This window comes from Penicillium angulare (assembly GCF_028827245.1).
Source record: "Penicillium angulare strain IBT 27051 chromosome Unknown utg000008l_segment0_segment0, whole genome shotgun sequence".
NCBI classification, from domain to species: Eukaryota; Fungi; Ascomycota; class Eurotiomycetes; order Eurotiales; family Aspergillaceae; genus Penicillium; species Penicillium angulare.
In genome coordinates this window covers 1564882-1582273 of record NW_026623167.1, presented here as the reverse complement: position 1 = coordinate 1582273, position 17392 = coordinate 1564882, and the positions used below count along the sequence as shown (strand labels likewise).

At 47.7% G+C, this 17392-nt stretch overlaps 7 protein-coding genes across 7 annotated transcripts; 4 read left to right on the top strand and 3 right to left on the bottom strand.

The window, feature by feature from the left end:
* Nucleotides 1–465: 465 nt before the first annotated feature.
* Nucleotides 466–1949, top strand: N7478_011311 (TFIIH/NER complex subunit SSL1; the record flags this gene model as incomplete). Its single annotated transcript, XM_056927525.1, has 3 exons — nucleotides 466–680; nucleotides 750–1085; nucleotides 1154–1949. 3 exons carry the CDS (start codon nucleotides 466–468, stop codon nucleotides 1947–1949), a joined length of 1347 nt encoding a protein of 448 aa, XP_056774573.1.
* A 393-nt stretch (nucleotides 1950–2342) lies between these two features.
* On the top strand, nucleotides 2343–2913 carry N7478_011310 (DUF5572 domain-containing protein; the record flags this gene model as incomplete). The annotated part of the gene is made up of 2 exons (XM_056927524.1): nucleotides 2343–2518; nucleotides 2577–2913. 2 exons carry the CDS (start codon nucleotides 2343–2345, stop codon nucleotides 2911–2913), a joined length of 513 nt encoding a protein of 170 aa, XP_056774572.1.
* Nucleotides 2914–3632: 719 nt separating this feature from the next.
* On the bottom strand, nucleotides 3633–6434 carry N7478_011309 (Pumilio-family RNA binding repeat-containing protein; the record flags this gene model as incomplete). Its single annotated transcript, XM_056927523.1, has 7 exons — nucleotides 3633–3849; nucleotides 3915–4005; nucleotides 4063–4342; nucleotides 4405–5031; nucleotides 5096–6085; nucleotides 6140–6250; nucleotides 6318–6434. 7 exons carry the CDS (start codon nucleotides 6432–6434, stop codon nucleotides 3633–3635), a joined length of 2433 nt encoding a protein of 810 aa, XP_056774571.1.
* A 1131-nt stretch (nucleotides 6435–7565) lies between these two features.
* Nucleotides 7566–9289, top strand: N7478_011308 (putative ER to Golgi transport protein (Sly41); the record flags this gene model as incomplete). The annotated part of the gene is made up of 2 exons (XM_056927522.1): nucleotides 7566–7955; nucleotides 8015–9289. 2 exons carry the CDS (start codon nucleotides 7566–7568, stop codon nucleotides 9287–9289), a joined length of 1665 nt encoding a protein of 554 aa, XP_056774570.1.
* A 447-nt stretch (nucleotides 9290–9736) lies between these two features.
* Nucleotides 9737–10633, bottom strand: N7478_011307 (uncharacterized protein; the record flags this gene model as incomplete). The annotated part of the gene is made up of 3 exons (XM_056927521.1): nucleotides 9737–9942; nucleotides 10000–10092; nucleotides 10171–10633. The coding sequence occupies 3 exons, from the start codon at nucleotides 10631–10633 to the stop codon at nucleotides 9737–9739; spliced, it is 762 nt and encodes a 253-aa protein (XP_056774569.1).
* A 1118-nt stretch (nucleotides 10634–11751) lies between these two features.
* On the top strand, nucleotides 11752–13966 carry N7478_011306 (phosphate-sensing transcription factor PHO4; the record flags this gene model as incomplete). Its single annotated transcript, XM_056927520.1, has 3 exons — nucleotides 11752–12264; nucleotides 12342–13371; nucleotides 13467–13966. The coding sequence occupies 3 exons, from the start codon at nucleotides 11752–11754 to the stop codon at nucleotides 13964–13966; spliced, it is 2043 nt and encodes a 680-aa protein (XP_056774568.1).
* Nucleotides 13967–14658: 692 nt separating this feature from the next.
* Nucleotides 14659–16824, bottom strand: N7478_011305 (uncharacterized protein; the record flags this gene model as incomplete). The annotated part of the gene is made up of 4 exons (XM_056927519.1): nucleotides 14659–15675; nucleotides 15740–16588; nucleotides 16697–16753; nucleotides 16810–16824. The coding sequence occupies 4 exons, from the start codon at nucleotides 16822–16824 to the stop codon at nucleotides 14659–14661; spliced, it is 1938 nt and encodes a 645-aa protein (XP_056774567.1).
* Nucleotides 16825–17392: the final 568 nt, after the last annotated feature.

Here is a 17392-nt window from a genome sequence, read left to right as displayed (position 1 = left end):
GAACAATGGCGGAAAGGGACAAGACAAAGATTAGGCGCAGGGACCGGGGTAAATCGCGGACGCTGACGAGGGGAGGTAGAGGTAGATAACAAAGAGAAAGTGGAAGAGAGGAAGGAGGGGGAGGGGCGGAAGGGCTTTGCGCGCACTGGAATGGCAACGCTGGCACGTCTTAGAGCCACTACGGATCTTCTCCCCCACATCACTTCCCAACGACCCAAGTTTTCTAACTTGGCGGCTATCGTCGGATGTCAAGTGTGTCTCGTCTCCCCAGTACACTATACGCAATCGGATATAAGCGAACTTCTCCTCCCAGTCGAGTACGCGTGGAGGAAAGAAACGGAATTTCCTCCCTGACGGAGCTCCGTCGGAGCTTGGACCATCATCAAAGGCGGCTAGCATTCCCGCGCAACGAATCCACCTTTCACTAATTTAGTCTCGGAGTTCGATCCTACCCAAAAGAACGCCATGGCTGATTCGGATGAGGAATACGTGGGAGATGTCACTGAAGATGAGGATGACCTTCAAGTGGCCGGCGGAGACAAGATTGGAACGAGGAAGAGAAAGCAGCGTGGAGGACAAGAGTGGGAGCTTTCGAGGACTTGGGAGACGCTCGTCGAAGGTGCAGATGGTACGATCAACTCAACGGTAGAAGGTCTACTGGAAGCTGGGAAGCGTAAGAGGTAAGGGGGTTTCTCTTCATTCGGGTACCTCAATATATACAAGTCACTAATTTTGTTGGGCGATTTCAGGCTGTTGAAAGATACAACTCCCCTCCAGCGCGGCATTATACGTCATTTGATCCTTGTCCTTGACCTTTCTCAATCGATGTCCGAGAAAGACCTTCGTCCTACCCGATACCTGTTGACTTTGCGATATGCGCAAGAGTTTGTGCGCGAGTTCTTTGAACAGAATCCCATCTCCCAACTGGGTGTCCTGGGTCTCCGAGATGGATTGGCCATTAGAATCAGCGACATGAGTGGAAACCCCACGGAGCATTTAACAGCCATCCAAGCGCTGAGGCCGCAAGACCCAAAGGGCCTTCCCAGTCTACAGAATGGTCTGGAAATGGCGCGGGGCGCTCTCTTGTATGTTGTCTTGTGTACTTCGCAAATGTAATGGTGCAGGGATTTTCAAACTAACTTTTTGGTTACAGTCACACCCCAAGCCACGGCACGCGCGAGGTCCTAGTTATATTTGGCTCTTTACTATCCTCTGACCCCGGAGATATTCACCAGACAATCAGCACCTTGATCAGTGACAAAGTACGAGTCCGAATTGTTGGTCTCGCTGCACAGGTTGCAATCTGTCGTGAACTTTGCACAAAAACAAATGGGGGTGACGAGACAGCTTACGGCGTAGCGCTGAATGAGCAGCATTTCCGGGAGTTGATGATGGATGTTACCACACCCCCGGCCTCATATTCCCAGAAGCAAACGGCTAGCTCATTGTTGATGATGGGCTTCCCGTCTCGGACGGTCGAATCAAACCCCTCTCTCTGTGCCTGCCATTCCAAACCTTCTCGAGGCGGATATCTATGCTCTCGCTGTGGCAGCAAAGTTTGTAGCCTGCCTGCAGAGTGTCCCTCGTGTGGTCTGACTCTCATTCTCTCTACACATCTTGCCCGTTCATATCACCATCTATTTCCCTTAATCAACTGGGTAGAGGTTCCATGGCGCCGGGCTTCGCAGTCCACCGCATGCTTTGCTTGCGGGCTTCCTTTCCCAGCTGTTCCACCTGTGGATCAATGGCAAGTGACCGAGAACCAAACTAAAGGAATGAGTGTGAGTAGTCGCTACGAATGCACTGCTTGCAAAAACCACTTCTGCATTGATTGTGATCTTTTCTCTCACGAAGTTGTTCATAATTGTCCTGGATGTCAGAGTCGGACTAACCACCAGGAATTGGATGCGCAACCCGCAAATTCGGATGGAATGGACATGGCAGCTTAAAGGAATACCCTGTATTTTCCTGGGGTTTTTTTGGATCTTTTCGTTTACATATCATAATCATAGCATTAACTGGGGCGTCATCTGGGATCTTTCATAAATAAATAATAACATTATACTTGCTAAACAAACATTCCTCAAAAGCTCAGATATTTTCACTGTCAAAGTCTTGAAATTATGTAAAGTAGTAAGTAACCTACTAAATGTGCAGTATGTAGTAGAGAACATTAAAGCTCGCTATGTCGATCTCTTCGGATTCAAGCTTCTCCAGTTTAAATCCGCCTCCGATAAGATATGATCATGCTTATCGTGTATCGCATGAGCCTCGGCAACCTCGCTCGTTCTACCCCACCACTCCGCATCATTACAAACTGCACTGCTTGAAACACCGTAACAATGGCTGAAAACTCAGATATATTCGAACGATTACGGGACTATCCTTTCAATACGGACCAAGAATTCGCAAATGGACTTGCAATTATCCTAGGCCACCCCGCCACGCCCGCCACAGAAGAGGAGATCAATCGGGACGATGACCTTGTTCTACAAGCTAAATGTTTCTTTTTTTCACGGTACTGTCTATATTCAATTGCTACTTATATTCAAGTACATCGGCTAATCGTTTTTAAGCAATGAAAATCTTACCTCGCCCATTGAATTTGCCGCCTACAAGTCATGGCTAGCTTCATCCACGCCCTCCGAGTCCCAACAACCGACACAAGCAACCGATGAATCAGACACCTCTGGCAATGAAAAGGCGGCGACTACAGAGCCTGCATACCCCTCCTCGTTTGCGCACATTGTTGATCTCATTACCACTGGACAACCTATCCCGGGAATTGAACAGATCCCAGATACAGTGTTGACGGGGCATGAGATCTCAAGCGAGAAGCCTCGGCGACGCAAACCGTGGGAAAAGGACGGGGCGGAGCAGAGCCATAATGAACCAGAAGTGCAAGCTTCTTAATTATAGGCCCTATTTGATGTGAAGTTTCAATTACTCGATGAAATACATATGGAATTGGAATTGGATGCTCTGACAAGAAGGATATATGAGATTCGGATTATAATAATACAGTTCTCTGCTAACTCGAATAATGCGCGACAAAACAACCACCATGTTGTACAGTCGGTAAGATAACGGAGAACAAACACTGCTCAAAAGTCAACATGTAAAAGACAGACAGGAAAGGTTGGCAGTAGATATCTTAGAAACGCATAACAAAGCCACTCGCAAACCAAAACTCCGACATAATGAACTCCCCATAATTGTTCCGTACTTGAGAGTGAAATATAAGTTACCATCACAAGCAGATCGACGCCTCAGAGAAGTAGTGCTTCGAGCCATGCTCGTCACTAGGGAGACACAAAAAGCCTGAGGGTGACCGAACAATGGGCGAATGGCAGACCAAGAAAATAGATCACCACACACAGTGAACGGACGAGATTGCTTCCACAGAGATAATAAAAAAAAGGGGCCATCTTGTATCTTTATTGAGTAAAGTCCGTCTATCACAAGGTTGGCAAAGGTCAAAAGACACGTAAAACGAATATGATAACTGATGCTGTAGGTAATCATTCCATCCGCAATTTCTTTGTTTTTTCCCACTTGCTTGTCTGACTCCTCACAAATGAGTAAGAGGGAAATTTAGCGTTCGCATAATCACATGAGAGTACTTAGGCAATTTAACGAAAAGGTGCATAGTTCGTATTCCATTGACTCCCGCGGCTAAAGCGGCCTCCGTTTTGGTTTGCAGAAGAAAATCTGTCTTCGTTGAAATGATTGAATCGCCCAATTTGGATGCCAGTTCCAGGCCCAGGGCGTGTAGCGTGAGATGGGTTGCAGCAAAGCATGGCGACGCGTGAGCCAAATTTCGAACCACGAAGGGATACCATGTGCTTCCTAATAGATTCATGGTCAGAAAGAAGGAAACGCGGAGAGAGGTTTAGCATTCAAAAGATACTTACCGGATGTGACTAGCAACGAGCTCGCGTTGATGTGGTGCAGCGTTCATCAAAATCCATTGGATTAAATAATTGCCATACTGATCACCGGCAGCTACAATAGTTGTGAGCTGGGAATTTGTACATCGGAGCATGAGTGCTTCTCACTTACTATCAATCAAAGGCATCCGAGGCCGATCAGTACGCCCAGTACAGACTCGAGTAAGATAGCGATCTAGAAATTCTGAGCCCCCAATCTTCAAACATTTTTCGACGATCTTTGATGCAAACTGATCCATGCTATAGTCGACTGCATAATGAATAACATGCTCAATGGCGCGACTTTTATCATGAGGGGCGCCATGTTCACAAATATGCTGAATGCACCAGTTACCGAATTGTCCATGGGCTAGAACATCGACTTTTCCCAGAACCTCTTCGATTGCCGGTCGCTAAATCATATTAAAAATTATGAGACCCAAAGAACAATGACGGGGAACTAAAGGGCTCATACCTTCTCTTCCTCAACGCAGTTTTCAAAAATATTTTGAACAACCAAGCTTCCCGTCTCCCCCAAAGCAACTTCATGCCACATCCCGCGCAAAGATTCGTTCACCTTGGTCATGACTTGAGGGGGCTCTCCGGTCCATCTCAGTTCAAAGAGCTTTTGCCAGACATGGCAGGCGTATCGATGAATAACGGTTTCTGGGATCCGTCGAAGAAGCTCATGTACCATGACAGCCTTATGCTCCTCTGGGACACAGTCGAAAGCTTTCTGAATGACATGGCAGCCGAATGGATCCATGCTCAGACTGAGAGTATTGCCTCTGATTGCATTTGCGATGGCAACAATTTGCTCAGATGTTCCGTGTTCGAAACAGCGCTGAACAAGAAAGTTTCCAAACCGATTCACCATCAATGGATAGGCTTGGCTCACGATCGCTTCAATTATCTCATATTTTTGCTCTGTTGTGCCGACTTTTAGCTTCTGCTGTAGAAAAATAGATGCTTGCTGGTCATTGTTGCAGATAATCTTGTCCACGATGTACTTCCAGTCGCACGAGACGTTCTTATCTAGGAGACGTCGGTAGTTGAGAGGCTCAAGTGGCGACACATACGTCTGTAAAGAGGTTCCTCCGGGCTATGTAGTATCCGTGTCAGTTCAATCAATCAACCAACCAACCAATCAAGGTTGCATTACTCACAGGTGAATTTGTCCAAGGGGACGAATTCGGGTTCCCAGCGGTAAACTCCGTAGCTGTTGGCGACAGAGCAGTTGGCATTGGTCGTGGAGGATAGGGCGGCATTTGGTATATTCCAATGGATTGAAATGTACTCGAGGGTCTTGAGGTAGGCGAGGAGGGAGATTTGGGAACAGGTTCCGCGGGGGATATTGGAATGACAGTGCCCCAAGCATTAGGCTGAGTAGAGATAAAAGAGCCCGGGCGGCTTCCTTGGGTAATAGAGCGACGATTTCCAGGATTTGGAGCTTGGGTATAACGAGCCTGTTCGACTACAGGCCTGGAATAGAAGCTGTACGTGCTTGCTGAGGGCCCCGATAACACTCTTTGGGCTGGCAAGGGTCCCTGGGGTGTAAAGGCAGGGTAAGCCGTCGCGCCACCCCAAAATCGATTCGTGTCCTGGGTGACTTGATTCGCACCCTGAAAGGTTTCACTGTAAGATTTATCAAAGGGGGTATCGTTCGCAGTTACTCCAAAGGGTACTTGACCTTGCTGATTCCATAGTCCTCGGGTACGATTATAGGCTCCAGCAGACAGTGCATCGGAAATGTCGGACTGAGAATCCTCCTGGGGGTTCCATGCATCCTGAAACTGACCGAATGCAGGGTTTGAAGCATTGAAAGCATTCTGTAGATGGCTTATGGTCTGCTCGGTGATCTCACGGCCACCGAAATCCGCTTCCGAGGGGGTACCCAGAGCTTGATCCAAGGTATGTTTGATCACGCGTGTCTGGGCAAGTTCCTGTTCCTGGAAAGCGATCTTGGAGTTGGCTGCAACAAGTTCTCGCTGGAGTCGAACAAGCTCCCCTGTGTTGTCAGTCTGGGTATCATGCTCGCCGACCGCTGAATTGATTGCTGGCAGGACAGTTGGAGAAATTTTTGCGAGTATTCTCTCCAAACCAGAGGAGCGTGTGTTGACAGTAGGTTCAGGTCTCGCATGTTCCAACTTCTGCTTCTAGGATTGTTAGATATCACGACCCCAGATGTTCGATGGACCAAGCAACCTCACCTTGGTAGAGGGATGATCAGAATCATCGCTGAATGAATTCTGCGAAGTCTCGTTCCTAAGCACTTCCATGGCATCTGATGACCCGAGGCGACTACTTGAGTGCCGATGAGTCTGCAAGTGAATATCGTAAGCATAGGTACCGCTTCCATCCCGTCGGACACAAAAGTCGATCACTCACCAATGACTCTCGACCGAAGGTCAGATTTTGTGAAGTTGTAGTTTCCTTGCTTAGTAGAACATCTTTGTTGATGAGGGCCAGTTGAGATGGCCTCATGAGGGCGGACACGGTGCTCATCTTTGACTTGGTTTTGTCTGACCTATTGAAGAAGAGACACGGTAAAACAGATTGACACAAGTGGCTGGGGTTGGTCGTATCTCGCAGGGGATTGAATGGAATTCAGTAGGAGTACAAAAGAGTAAGAAAGAGATGAAAGGTTGATCAAGACAAGTTCAAAACACTGCGGGAAAGACAAGAGCACTTACATCGTAGGAAAGGAAGGCACGAGTAGGAGTGAATGTTAAGGAACAGCAAGAACAACAGGAACAGCAGGGGCAAACCAGAGCATATACTGTAATGTTTAAGGGTTTTTAGTCCTTTAAGAGGATTTCTACAAGAGGGTTTTTATTATGGTGTCTTTGCTAGTGAGGCCATACTACTTGTGGAGTAAAACTAATTGCAGGCCTACTTAGTATAGGTATAGTATATTTCCTGCCCTCAGTCCTTCAGTTTATGAATATCAAGTTATTATAATTCCATAAATCCTATTGGTTAGCTCAGGCTTTATTAAATCTACTAGTGATCTTACATGACATTTATAAAATAATAAAATAAGCCAACCCCAACTTATAGCACTAGACAGCATCACAGCCACTGGCATATACATCGGTAGGCTCCGCCGACTGCACACTATGTATGTAACACCCGGCGCTAAGCCCCCCTTTTCACCCTCAATCTTACTTGGCCTTATCTTTTTTAACGTCTTTCTCTACATCCGGCTATCCCTCTATCCCTATTTCTTTCTTTTTTTCTTTTTCTTTTTCCTTTTCCTTTCCAGTTTCATGATATAAATGAAACCGGTATATCTCTTTCTGATTAAAAAAGAAAGAAAAGAGGAAAAGAAAACAACCAGATCTATTAATTTGCAGGTCAACTTTGATTACGTGGTGTCTCGGCACTTCTAAGGTGCCGTCTCAACTTTCATTGGTTCAAGCTGATTCGTCATCCAAGACCCAACCACGCTCATTGCCTATCATCATTAGTGTTAGCACCATCCTCCCTTGAGATTCCCCTCCGATTGAATCTAGGCCTCTGGCAAATCTTCTCTGGCAACTGTTAGAAGTACGTGGGAATTGACACCTACACGCGCCGACCTCTACATGTGCTAACGTGTACCGTTCAGAGTGTCTACCACGCTAGAGGCTGTGGATGATGGCGACAACCACCGTCACCGGCCACGGACGCCGGGCGTCCATGCGACAAACCGATCTACAGACACCACTTAAATCCTCCCAACCGACGAGCAGCCCAATTGATCAATTCCCTCCATATGAAGAGACTCTCGATTCCGCTATCGGGAACGGTCGCCCGAACCCAAGCCCCTCCGTGAAATACGCCGCCAACGATACGTGGGAACCACGAAAGTCGGCATTCTACTCGCGAGATTACGCCAATGGTTCCATACGAAATCCTAAACAGCGGCCACGGAAAAGCATCAGCGAGGCAATCACCACAATCCGAACCCGTAATGGCAGTATGAGTGCCAATGCTCATGAGATAGCTGAGGCCCTTCGCGCCCCAGTTTCATATCGTCTAATTGTATTTGCCTCCTGGAAGAGCATGGTACAACGAGCTCCAAGCTAACTTTCTCTCCCAAGGGTCTCTGCGTTATATGGTACTTAACGTCCGCGCTCACGAACACATCCTCAAAATCCATTTTGAATGCTCTGCCGATGCCCATCACTCTGACCATCATCCAATTCGCATTTGTATCCATCTGGTGTTTGCTGCTAGTCTACATATCCACTTTCTTCCCAAGTCTTAAAAAGAGCATCCCGGTACTGAAACATGGGATTCGCTATCCTTCTCGCGATGTCATCTCTACTGCGTTGCCGCTAGCCGTTTTCCAACTCGCAGGCCATATTCTCAGCTCTATGGCAACTTCTCAAATACCCGTATCGTTGGTTCATACCATCAAGGGTCTGTCGCCTTTATTCACTGTCCTGGCATACCGAGTTGTGTTTCGCATCCGATATGCGCGGGCCACCTACCTGTCGCTGATTCCCCTCACCCTTGGAGTCATGCTTGCTTGTTCCACAGGAGTATCAAGCAACTTCTTCGGCATTGTCTGCGCATTCTTCGCTGCCATCGTTTTCGTATCGCAGAATATATTCTCCAAAAAACTTTTCAATGAAGCTGATCGTGCGGAGACCGATGCTGTACCAAACCCAGCAAGACGGAAGCTGGACAAGCTCAACCTTCTCTGCTATTGCTCCGGCTTGGCTTTCTTCCTCACCCTACCTATCTGGTTTGTGAGTGAGGGATACCCCTTAGTCTCCGACTTCATTCATGACGGCGTGATTTCTCTGTCGGGTAAGCAAGGCTCGTTGGATCATGGAGCTTTGGCCATTGAGTTTGTCTTCAACGGCGTCTCTCACTTTGCACAGAACATTTTGGCCTTTGTGCTTCTATCTATGGTCTCCCCTGTCTCTTACTCTGTTGCCTCCTTGGTAAAACGAGTCTTCGTTATCGTTGCTGCAATTTTGTGGTTTGGAAGTTCAACCACGCCCATCCAGGCCGTTGGAATTGGTCTCACATTTCTGGGTCTCTACCTGTACGATCGCAACAGTCACGACGATGTGGCCGATAAACGTGCTAATGCGGACCACTTCCGCGCCCGTGAATCGATTCTTCCCACGAATGCTCGCCAATCAAACAAGCCCTGGGACTCGAACGGCTATTCTTTCCCCGGTCCACGTTCATTTGAGTCTTTCTCGTCAAATGCCCATGTCACACAGAGCTCCAAGAAGGAAGATGATGGACCAGGGCGAGTACGGCCTCGAGGGGCCAGTACTTCTCGAACTTGGCTTCCTGGGACCAAGCAAGAATCAACTTGGCAACCGACTGATTCAGCCCCTGCTTCTGCCATATAGCAGTGCTCTCTTACAATTCGTTGATCCGGAGATTATAGTCTTCTCATTTCCATTCTCTTCCATTCCCTGAGGGCTGGAACAAAATTAGGGAGAAAATCTCGGTGTATTATACAGGCGTTCTCGAAGCGTTGATTTTATTGATTATTTCGCTGGATATCTCTGGATGCCTAGCATAGATGAGGGCACGTGGGATGTACATGATAACAATCTATGAGTCTGGAGTATGAATTAATTGGTAGATCTAACGAAGCATGCCTGTAGCCATTTAATTTGAGGCAAACTACGATAGGCCGTCTTCCACGAATTAGCAAATGTTACTTGTTTCTGTTTGCATCCCCGTCTTATAGAACGTAAAAGGGAAAGGCGGTGTCAAGCCGATTTGCAATCTTATGAATGAATTATAGCACAAGAAGAGTAATAGAACCTCAGTTGACAATATATAAGAATTTAACCACGGCGCCTGGTCGCAGCACCACTGTCACGCCCGGTAGCACCGCCCGCAGTAGGCTCAGCATTCGCCATAGGACCAGGCGAGGTGCCAGCCATCCAGCCAGCCAAATCAAAATTGCCTCCAGCCATAGCATTGCCTGTCGCACCAGTCAACGCAGACGAACGTGACTGTTCCTCGAACTCAGCGCGCATTTCCGGATCCACTGGAGATAGTTAGTTAGCCAAGGTAGAATTTCGAAAGGAACCGTAACAAAACATACTATTTTCCATCAACTTGGGCATACCAAAGGTGAGACCCAAAGCAGCAACAGCCAACAGAAGCATAGGGTTCTTAAGCAGACTCATGGGGGAAACTATCAAGTCCATATTAGAGATCAATGCCATAAAGGATATAGTAGGCAGCGCAGCGCAGGAAGTCAAGTCAAACTCACAGCTAGCGCGTTCTTCAAAGAAGCCTCTACGACCCAGAAGCTTTGCCTCCACAACCACATCCGACTGTTTCTTGCCAGCAACAGCGACATCAACTACGTATTTCTCGGCGCCACGGTTATCCCAAGGGTTTCCGCGGAAGGTCTCCCAAACGCCCAGGACGGATCCATCGGCGGCAATATCCACCCGGTAAGGAGCAAAGATATATTCACTGGAACGGATATCCAGCAAGTATGAGCCCTGTTGTACGGGGATATCGCGGAAGGCAAAGGTGGATATGTGGGATAACGGAGCTGTCAGGAGGTGGCCGTCGTCGCCATTGCTGGCGGGGAGGGTGGTCAAGGTAGCATGGGTGGAAGCCGGAAGGGCATGTGGGTTAGGGAGGAGATTGGAGGTAGGGACGGTGATAGTCAAAGAAGCAGCAGCTAGATGGCTGAGCAGTAAAACCACCAGAGCCTTGAACATGGTGTGCGGGGAGCGACTTGAATTGATAAGTGGACAATGTACAGCCCTCAGCTTGAGGATAACATTGACTTTAGCGTATGGGTATGTTATAGTAGGCACTGGGGGCTTGGTCTTAGTAAGCGATGATATATAAAGTGTGGGCTCTTTGATGCTGTATTCGTGAGGCATCAACCAATCACACGATGAAAATGAAAATTCGGAATATTTCTTTTGGCTTTTGCAGTGACTGACATTGGCATATGTCAAGGTTACGTAGGAAAATATGTCTACATGATTCTATGTATTTGGTTGTACTCAGATCACGAAGTCCAGGACAAGTGAAAATTCAGGTACCGTGTCGCATTACTGTGCTCCGTACTAGGATATACCACCGAAAAAGACTCCAGATGTCCCCGTACCTGGTTCTCGGCAAAAGGGAACATGCAGCGGAACCCGGATGTGGATTTCTGGATTTCTTGTTGCCTCCCCTTCTCCACTTGTGGACTCGACTGGAGTGAACTGGAGTCATTTAGTAATAAAGACAGTGTATATCGTGGGGAAAGAAGAAAGGGCCAAGATTATGATAGGATCGTCATTCATGATCTATATCAAAGACTATATAGGAGTATCCCAATAGGATGACTCTTCTATAGAAAGTCTAGCCAAAGCCTATTCTATACTTGTTCCAGCCCTGAGTAGTTTTTAAATGAATCCTGCTGCACTAGGCATATCGGCTAAAGTACACCAGGCGCCTCTAGCGCGAAGAAAAAAAAAAGCCACTGGGGATCAACCAGAACGTCCGGAGTTCTAGTAAGGTCTCCGCCCGAGGGAGAGAAAAGAAGACATACGAAGAGAGAAGAGAGAGAAAAGGGAATGACCATTTGACTTCTTTACTTCTTTTCACTTCCCCCACTTCCATTTCCAAGGTTCTCTGGATGTTGATTTACACTCTTTTTTTCCCTTCACGACTCATACAGAACCCCGTCTTGGCCAGAGTATGATTGGCCCGATCCTTTCCACCCACTGAACCACCAACCACCAATTTTCCCCCTCTTTGCCTGCTTTCCTTTATCCAGGAAGCCCATCTTCCCTTCCCTTCAACCCTCCAACACTCCCCCCCACCCTTTGCCTCAGAAGACATGGAGCACTCAACGCCCATGTCCTGGCCGGAGCAACTCCATGAAAATCCTCTCATTACGGCGGGGGAAGATGAATTCTCCAATTTCCTCGAGTTCGACATGCACTTCCCCGACCTGGAGGGGCACGGACCAGCACATTCTCAAATGCAAGACCAGCAACATGTGATGGGACACCCGCCGACCACCACTGCGCCCTCAACAATGGCCCACGATCCGCGATCGAATCCCTATGCTGCCCCAATGGAGGGTCTGGCAATGGACTTTGGCCAGCAGGTCTCTGCGCCATCGAGTATGCCATACTCAAATCCTAGTATGACTCCGGGATTCTGCGCCCAAGATTCTACCCACATGTCGCAACAGCCGCAACACGGTCACCACTACATGCAGGGTCAAACCATGATCCCGCCAACCCCGAACAGTATGGAATTACATGGGAATGCGGCCCGGTACTCGCAGCGCATGGACGACAATCCGGAGATGTATGATCCTCGCTATTCGCGCGTTGAAGACCAGGTATGTTTAGAATACACGCCTAGATCCGTCCCCGGGTAATCCATGAAAAAATGATCCCTAACTTACGGATTGTCTAGGCATTATACACTCCTTTAATTTCACCGGCGATGACCCCATTAGAGAGTCAATTCCAATTAGATGGCTTTGCGGTTCCTGGAGAATACAGCATTACACCTCTCACCTCACCCGCTCTGGAAGCCCAGTCTCACCACACGAATAATGGCTTTTATCATTCAAGACAGGTCTCGGATGCAGGATTTGACCCCAATAGCGCCGAGATCAACCATTTATCAGGAATATCCGCCCCAGGGTCTCCCGGTATCATTCGCAAGACCAATCGTCGACGCCCTTCAACTGCAGCCACTTCGCGTCTATCAGGCCGAAACAAAGTCAAGCAATCCCCTTCTATTCGCGCACAGACTCAGCGCAGGTCAAAACAAACGCCCAATTCGGAGGAGTTCTATAATAGTCTATCCCAGGAATTGAATAAGCCACAGAATCACGATGTGCGATCGCTCCAGGCGAGCAGCAATGAAGGTTCTGGCCAAGATTCAGTTTCACCGGAGCCATTATCAGAGCCCTTGATGCTTCCCCCAGCACTTCCTTCGGCACGCAAGTCTCCTGCTATTGCACCTCAACCGGCCCAGCTTCCGAGTGCGGCTGCCACCCCAGCGACACTGATGCGCATCCAACGGACACAGCATGCACAAGACCCATCAGGTCAATTTATGGGTCGAGCTCAACTGGAGTACCATGATGAGACAATGGAGGATATTTCCTTGCCTGAAGCCGCTGCACCCTCGCAATTACGCCCCAGGATTAATCGCATCGATACAAGCGTGCGCACCACTACAGCCAGTCCGGCCATCTCTGCAAATGCGACTCCTCTATTGGAACCTCGCTCATGTCCACCCAGCGGGTCTGTTGCGATCAGTCCCCGCACGGCTGCCATGCCATCTCCTAGTGGGCCACTTCCCAAGAGGTCAGATCCATCTCGATCTTCAATTTCGAGCCGAAAGCGACAGAGCGTATCCTCCACACAAGCAAGCCCACAGTTACGACCAAAAATTAGCCCTAATATTCAACCACTGATGCGCGGTAGTGATAGTGAGTTAACCTTTCCCTTTCCCTTTCCCTTTCCCTTTCCCCTTTTTCCTTCTATTAAACAGACTCGAACTAACCATATGATTTCCAATCTACAGACTTCTCACAAGACGCACTTCTGGCATCTAAATCCAATTACCAACACATCCTCGATGGCACTCTGCCCTCTGGAGTCTCATACCCGGAAACATTGGCAGAAAACCTGAGCTCCAAGCGTACCAATCACAAATTGGCCGAACAGGGCCGACGAAACCGCATCAACAGCGCCCTAAAGGAAATCGAAGCATTGATTCCCCAGGAGTTCGTCCAAGCTCGACTGGACAAGGAAGCTGCAATCACAGGAATTAAACCCGGGGACAAGGACAAGGACAAGACAGCCAACCAGGCAATCAGTAAGGCCAGTGCGGTAGAAATGGCTATCGACTACATCAAAGCCTTGAAACAGAACCTGGATGACACTGCTACCAGATTGGCTTTGACTGAGGCCAAGCTGGCAGGTTTCACCTTGGATGAAGAGAAAACCACCCCGACTGCAACCTCCGAGCAGACTGCTTGCGAAGCCACCACTGGTTCCGAGACGGAAGATAGAAGTTCGTAACCAGATTTTATACCAGAAGATGTGACCGGAAAGTTTGATCTACATTGTATTTTTTTTTTCTTTTCTTCTTTCTCTTTGCCCTATCTTCTATTCTTTTTTCCCGCGAGAAAATGTGTGTCAGGGTCATTCGAAGAGCCCTGGGATTTGATCGACAGTTTCGCTTTGTGTATGTGTAATGATCTATCTTTTCTTAACTTCTCTAGGTTTGGGTGGGTTTGATAGCGTCGGTGTTTGTTTGTTTTTTGATTCCATTTCTTCTTTTTTACTGGTGGCTAGGTTCAACGGGTTTGCTCTCTTGCTCTTGATTTTTCTTTCTTTCTTTCTTATTCAGGGGCCTTTATTCCTTTCCTTGTTAGGTCCTTACGTGCGAGTACCAGATAGACTTTTACCCCATGATGTGCATACATGTCATCCACGATTTGTTAAATTTAAATTCAAGATTCCAATTCAAAGATTTGATTGAATGTATTCCAATTTAAACACTGCCAAGAGATTAATATTAGCGAATATTAGGCTAATATTCAATCATATCATGTACCCTACGTCAGAGCCTCTACTAGTATAACTGGGAATAGGAAAAGAATAGGAATAGTATGAACACCATCAATGCTGAATGAATTTCGTCGCTCATGAGCTTGTACAAATGCAAAGAAGAAAGGCCCCGGTATATCCTTAGAAACAATGGGCCACAATCAATAATCACGAAATACAGCTACCATGTCATCCAAGCGAGCGACCTCTCCAAGCAACAGAGCTTCCTTATCTTTCCAACGTTGCAGGAGCTCCAGTTCTTCTTCAGTAAGATATTCCTCCTCATGACCCTTGACATCGCTTCGCTCAGTCTTCTCCAAGAAATCCTTGAGACGATTCCGCTCCACCTTGATTCTCTGTATGGTCCTCGACATAGCCTTGTAAGTATCCTCCAAAACGCTACCAACGACGCGATCTGGATCATAATACCACAAGAAGATAGTCTTAGAAGGTTGTCGCTGAGCATCCTTAGGGACTTCCTGCAGATCCACATACCCCCCAGCTTGCATGCTAGAAAGTGTTTGACGCAGATCTTTCCATGGAAGAAAGCTAATTTCTTGAAGTCGCTTCTCGTCCAATTTACCCTTTGCATGAAGGACACGAATGACACGCAATGCCACATCGCCGTATCTCGATTCGATCATCCTCTCTAGCTCCAAGTGTCGTAATTTGCGAGCCAAGCCACGGAAATTAATCTGCCATTGAGCAGAACCATACAATTCCACACATACAGTGAGGTTGTAAGGGGCTTGTGAGAGGAGATTAAGATGCTGGTTAATCTCCCAAGCTCGATTTGTGCCGTTCTCATCGTCGTCATTGGCATTGTCATCATGATCGCCATTGATTCCATTCTCCAATGGACGTTTCCCGCGTCCATTGACCAACTGCGAAGATGAGTCTAGCGGGGCGAAAGCTCCAGATATATCCATTTGGGGGTCGATATCTCTCAAGAAGCTATCGGCCTGGATAGGTTGGGAGTAAAGAGAACCCTCCTCGCCTTCGCGGGGGATATCCGTCTTATCTCGACATTTGGAGGTATTGTATTCGATGCGACGAAGAAGAGACTCGTAGACCCTTGAAGTTGCCGGGGGAGCCTGCTGTTCAGCAAGAGTGACAAATCTATCCATTCGTAGCGCGACGTCTAATTTCTCGTAATTTACTCGTACCACCAACCCAGCCTAAATTGAAATGTTAATGTCCCGCGATACAATCAAAGTTCTCCGCTGAGATGTCATCTCTTACCTCCATAGGAACATTATCGAATCCATCCTCGTCTTCTGACCAGTCATTTTCTTCTTCATCTTCCTCCGCGTGGTTTCCGTTGCCATTTACACCATTTGCCAGCCGTAGCTCATTTGTCGAGCCTGATGCAGCATTTCCCCACTTCCTTTTGATGCCTCGGGGAAGACCATTAACCATGAGGGTCTCCGAAAGATCCGCGTGAAGCCGCTCTTGCAGCAAATTTTGTGTATCCGCGTCAATCGCTTCCTGCTGTCTCTTGCCTTTCAAAACTTTGTTACCTGGCCTAGATGCAGCAATACGTCGGGCCTCAAGGAGATTATCGTCGGGGCTCTGAAAGGATGCGTCGCGCACGCGCATCAAATACCCATGTGATGCAAGGGCTTTGAGGGTGGCGTGGAGAGGAGCTGGCTTGAATTCCGGCGCATGATCCCCATTGGTTTCGACAGGTCCATCTTCCACCTCCATTTCATTTTCCTGCGTTTCTTCATTGGAGTTTGTGATGCCATTCGGGGTTGGGGGGTTTAGAGATCGGAGCTGAGGGAGAGTTTCGAGATGAGTTACAGAGGCATTGCCGAGGAACATGATTGTTTCCATAATTCGAGCCGCATATTCTCCGAGACGATCCTCTACCAAATTGAGAATCTTCCCGGAGCGCACGAGGTAGTATGCAGCATTGGGGTTTGACTCGTAATAGGTATTGTTGTCTTCGAGGGAGGTGAAATGGAAGACGAGGTGATGTTGAATCATGGCTGTCAGACCATGACGAAGTTGGCGATCAGTCAGACGAGAGTGGAATTTTAATCGAGCGAAAGGAAGTCGTTCATAGCGTTGTAAGACAGTGAATATGCGCTAAGAACATTGAGCGTGGTTAGCGCCTGTTTAAACTCTGCAAACAAAAGCCTGATCGATGTATTTCTGCAACGCCTAGATTGCGACCAAAGTCCGAGGGTTACTCACAGCAAAGAGCTCTCCGAAGTTATCCTCAATGAGAAGCGTGCAAAGCTCCACAGCATACTATTCAGAAGAGTCAGAAGCAGGACGAGGTTGAACGAAAGGGCTTTGGCGCGCACCTGGGACATCAACATGGCGAATTAAGAGAGCTTGCCACTCTCCAGTCCTCACAGGGAACAATCGAAGTCACCGCAACGAGTTCATAGAGGGGAATCGATGCGGTTGCGAAAGAGTGTATGGCGGGCACTTTTTTGCTTATCAGTCACGTGATAATCAGCTGATTCTTATACCTTCAAGCGCGGAACATCTCGAGGTGAAAGCTGCCATGCGTGCTAGAACATGTAAGATATTTGAATAGTCTTCAACGTCTAAAATAGAAAATTTTACATAATTTGCCATGTGTGGAATATATTCAAACCAACAAATTTCCTCAGTCTCTGCATCCAGAATCAACTTTTTCCTATATAAAACAGCTCAAAGCAACTTCTTAGTAGTTTTGTAGAAAAGTTCTTCCGATCCCGTCCGACTCGTCACGGCAGCCAATCAGCGACCGAGTAATCAACCCAGTCCCGGCATCTTGAAGCTTTTCGTAACCCGTCTGCTTCCCTCCCCCGACGCATCCCCCCTCCCCTCAATTGCCTCCCTCGTCATAACCCAATTGGGTTCCTGTCTCTTATTTTCCTTCTTATAATTGTCCCCGAC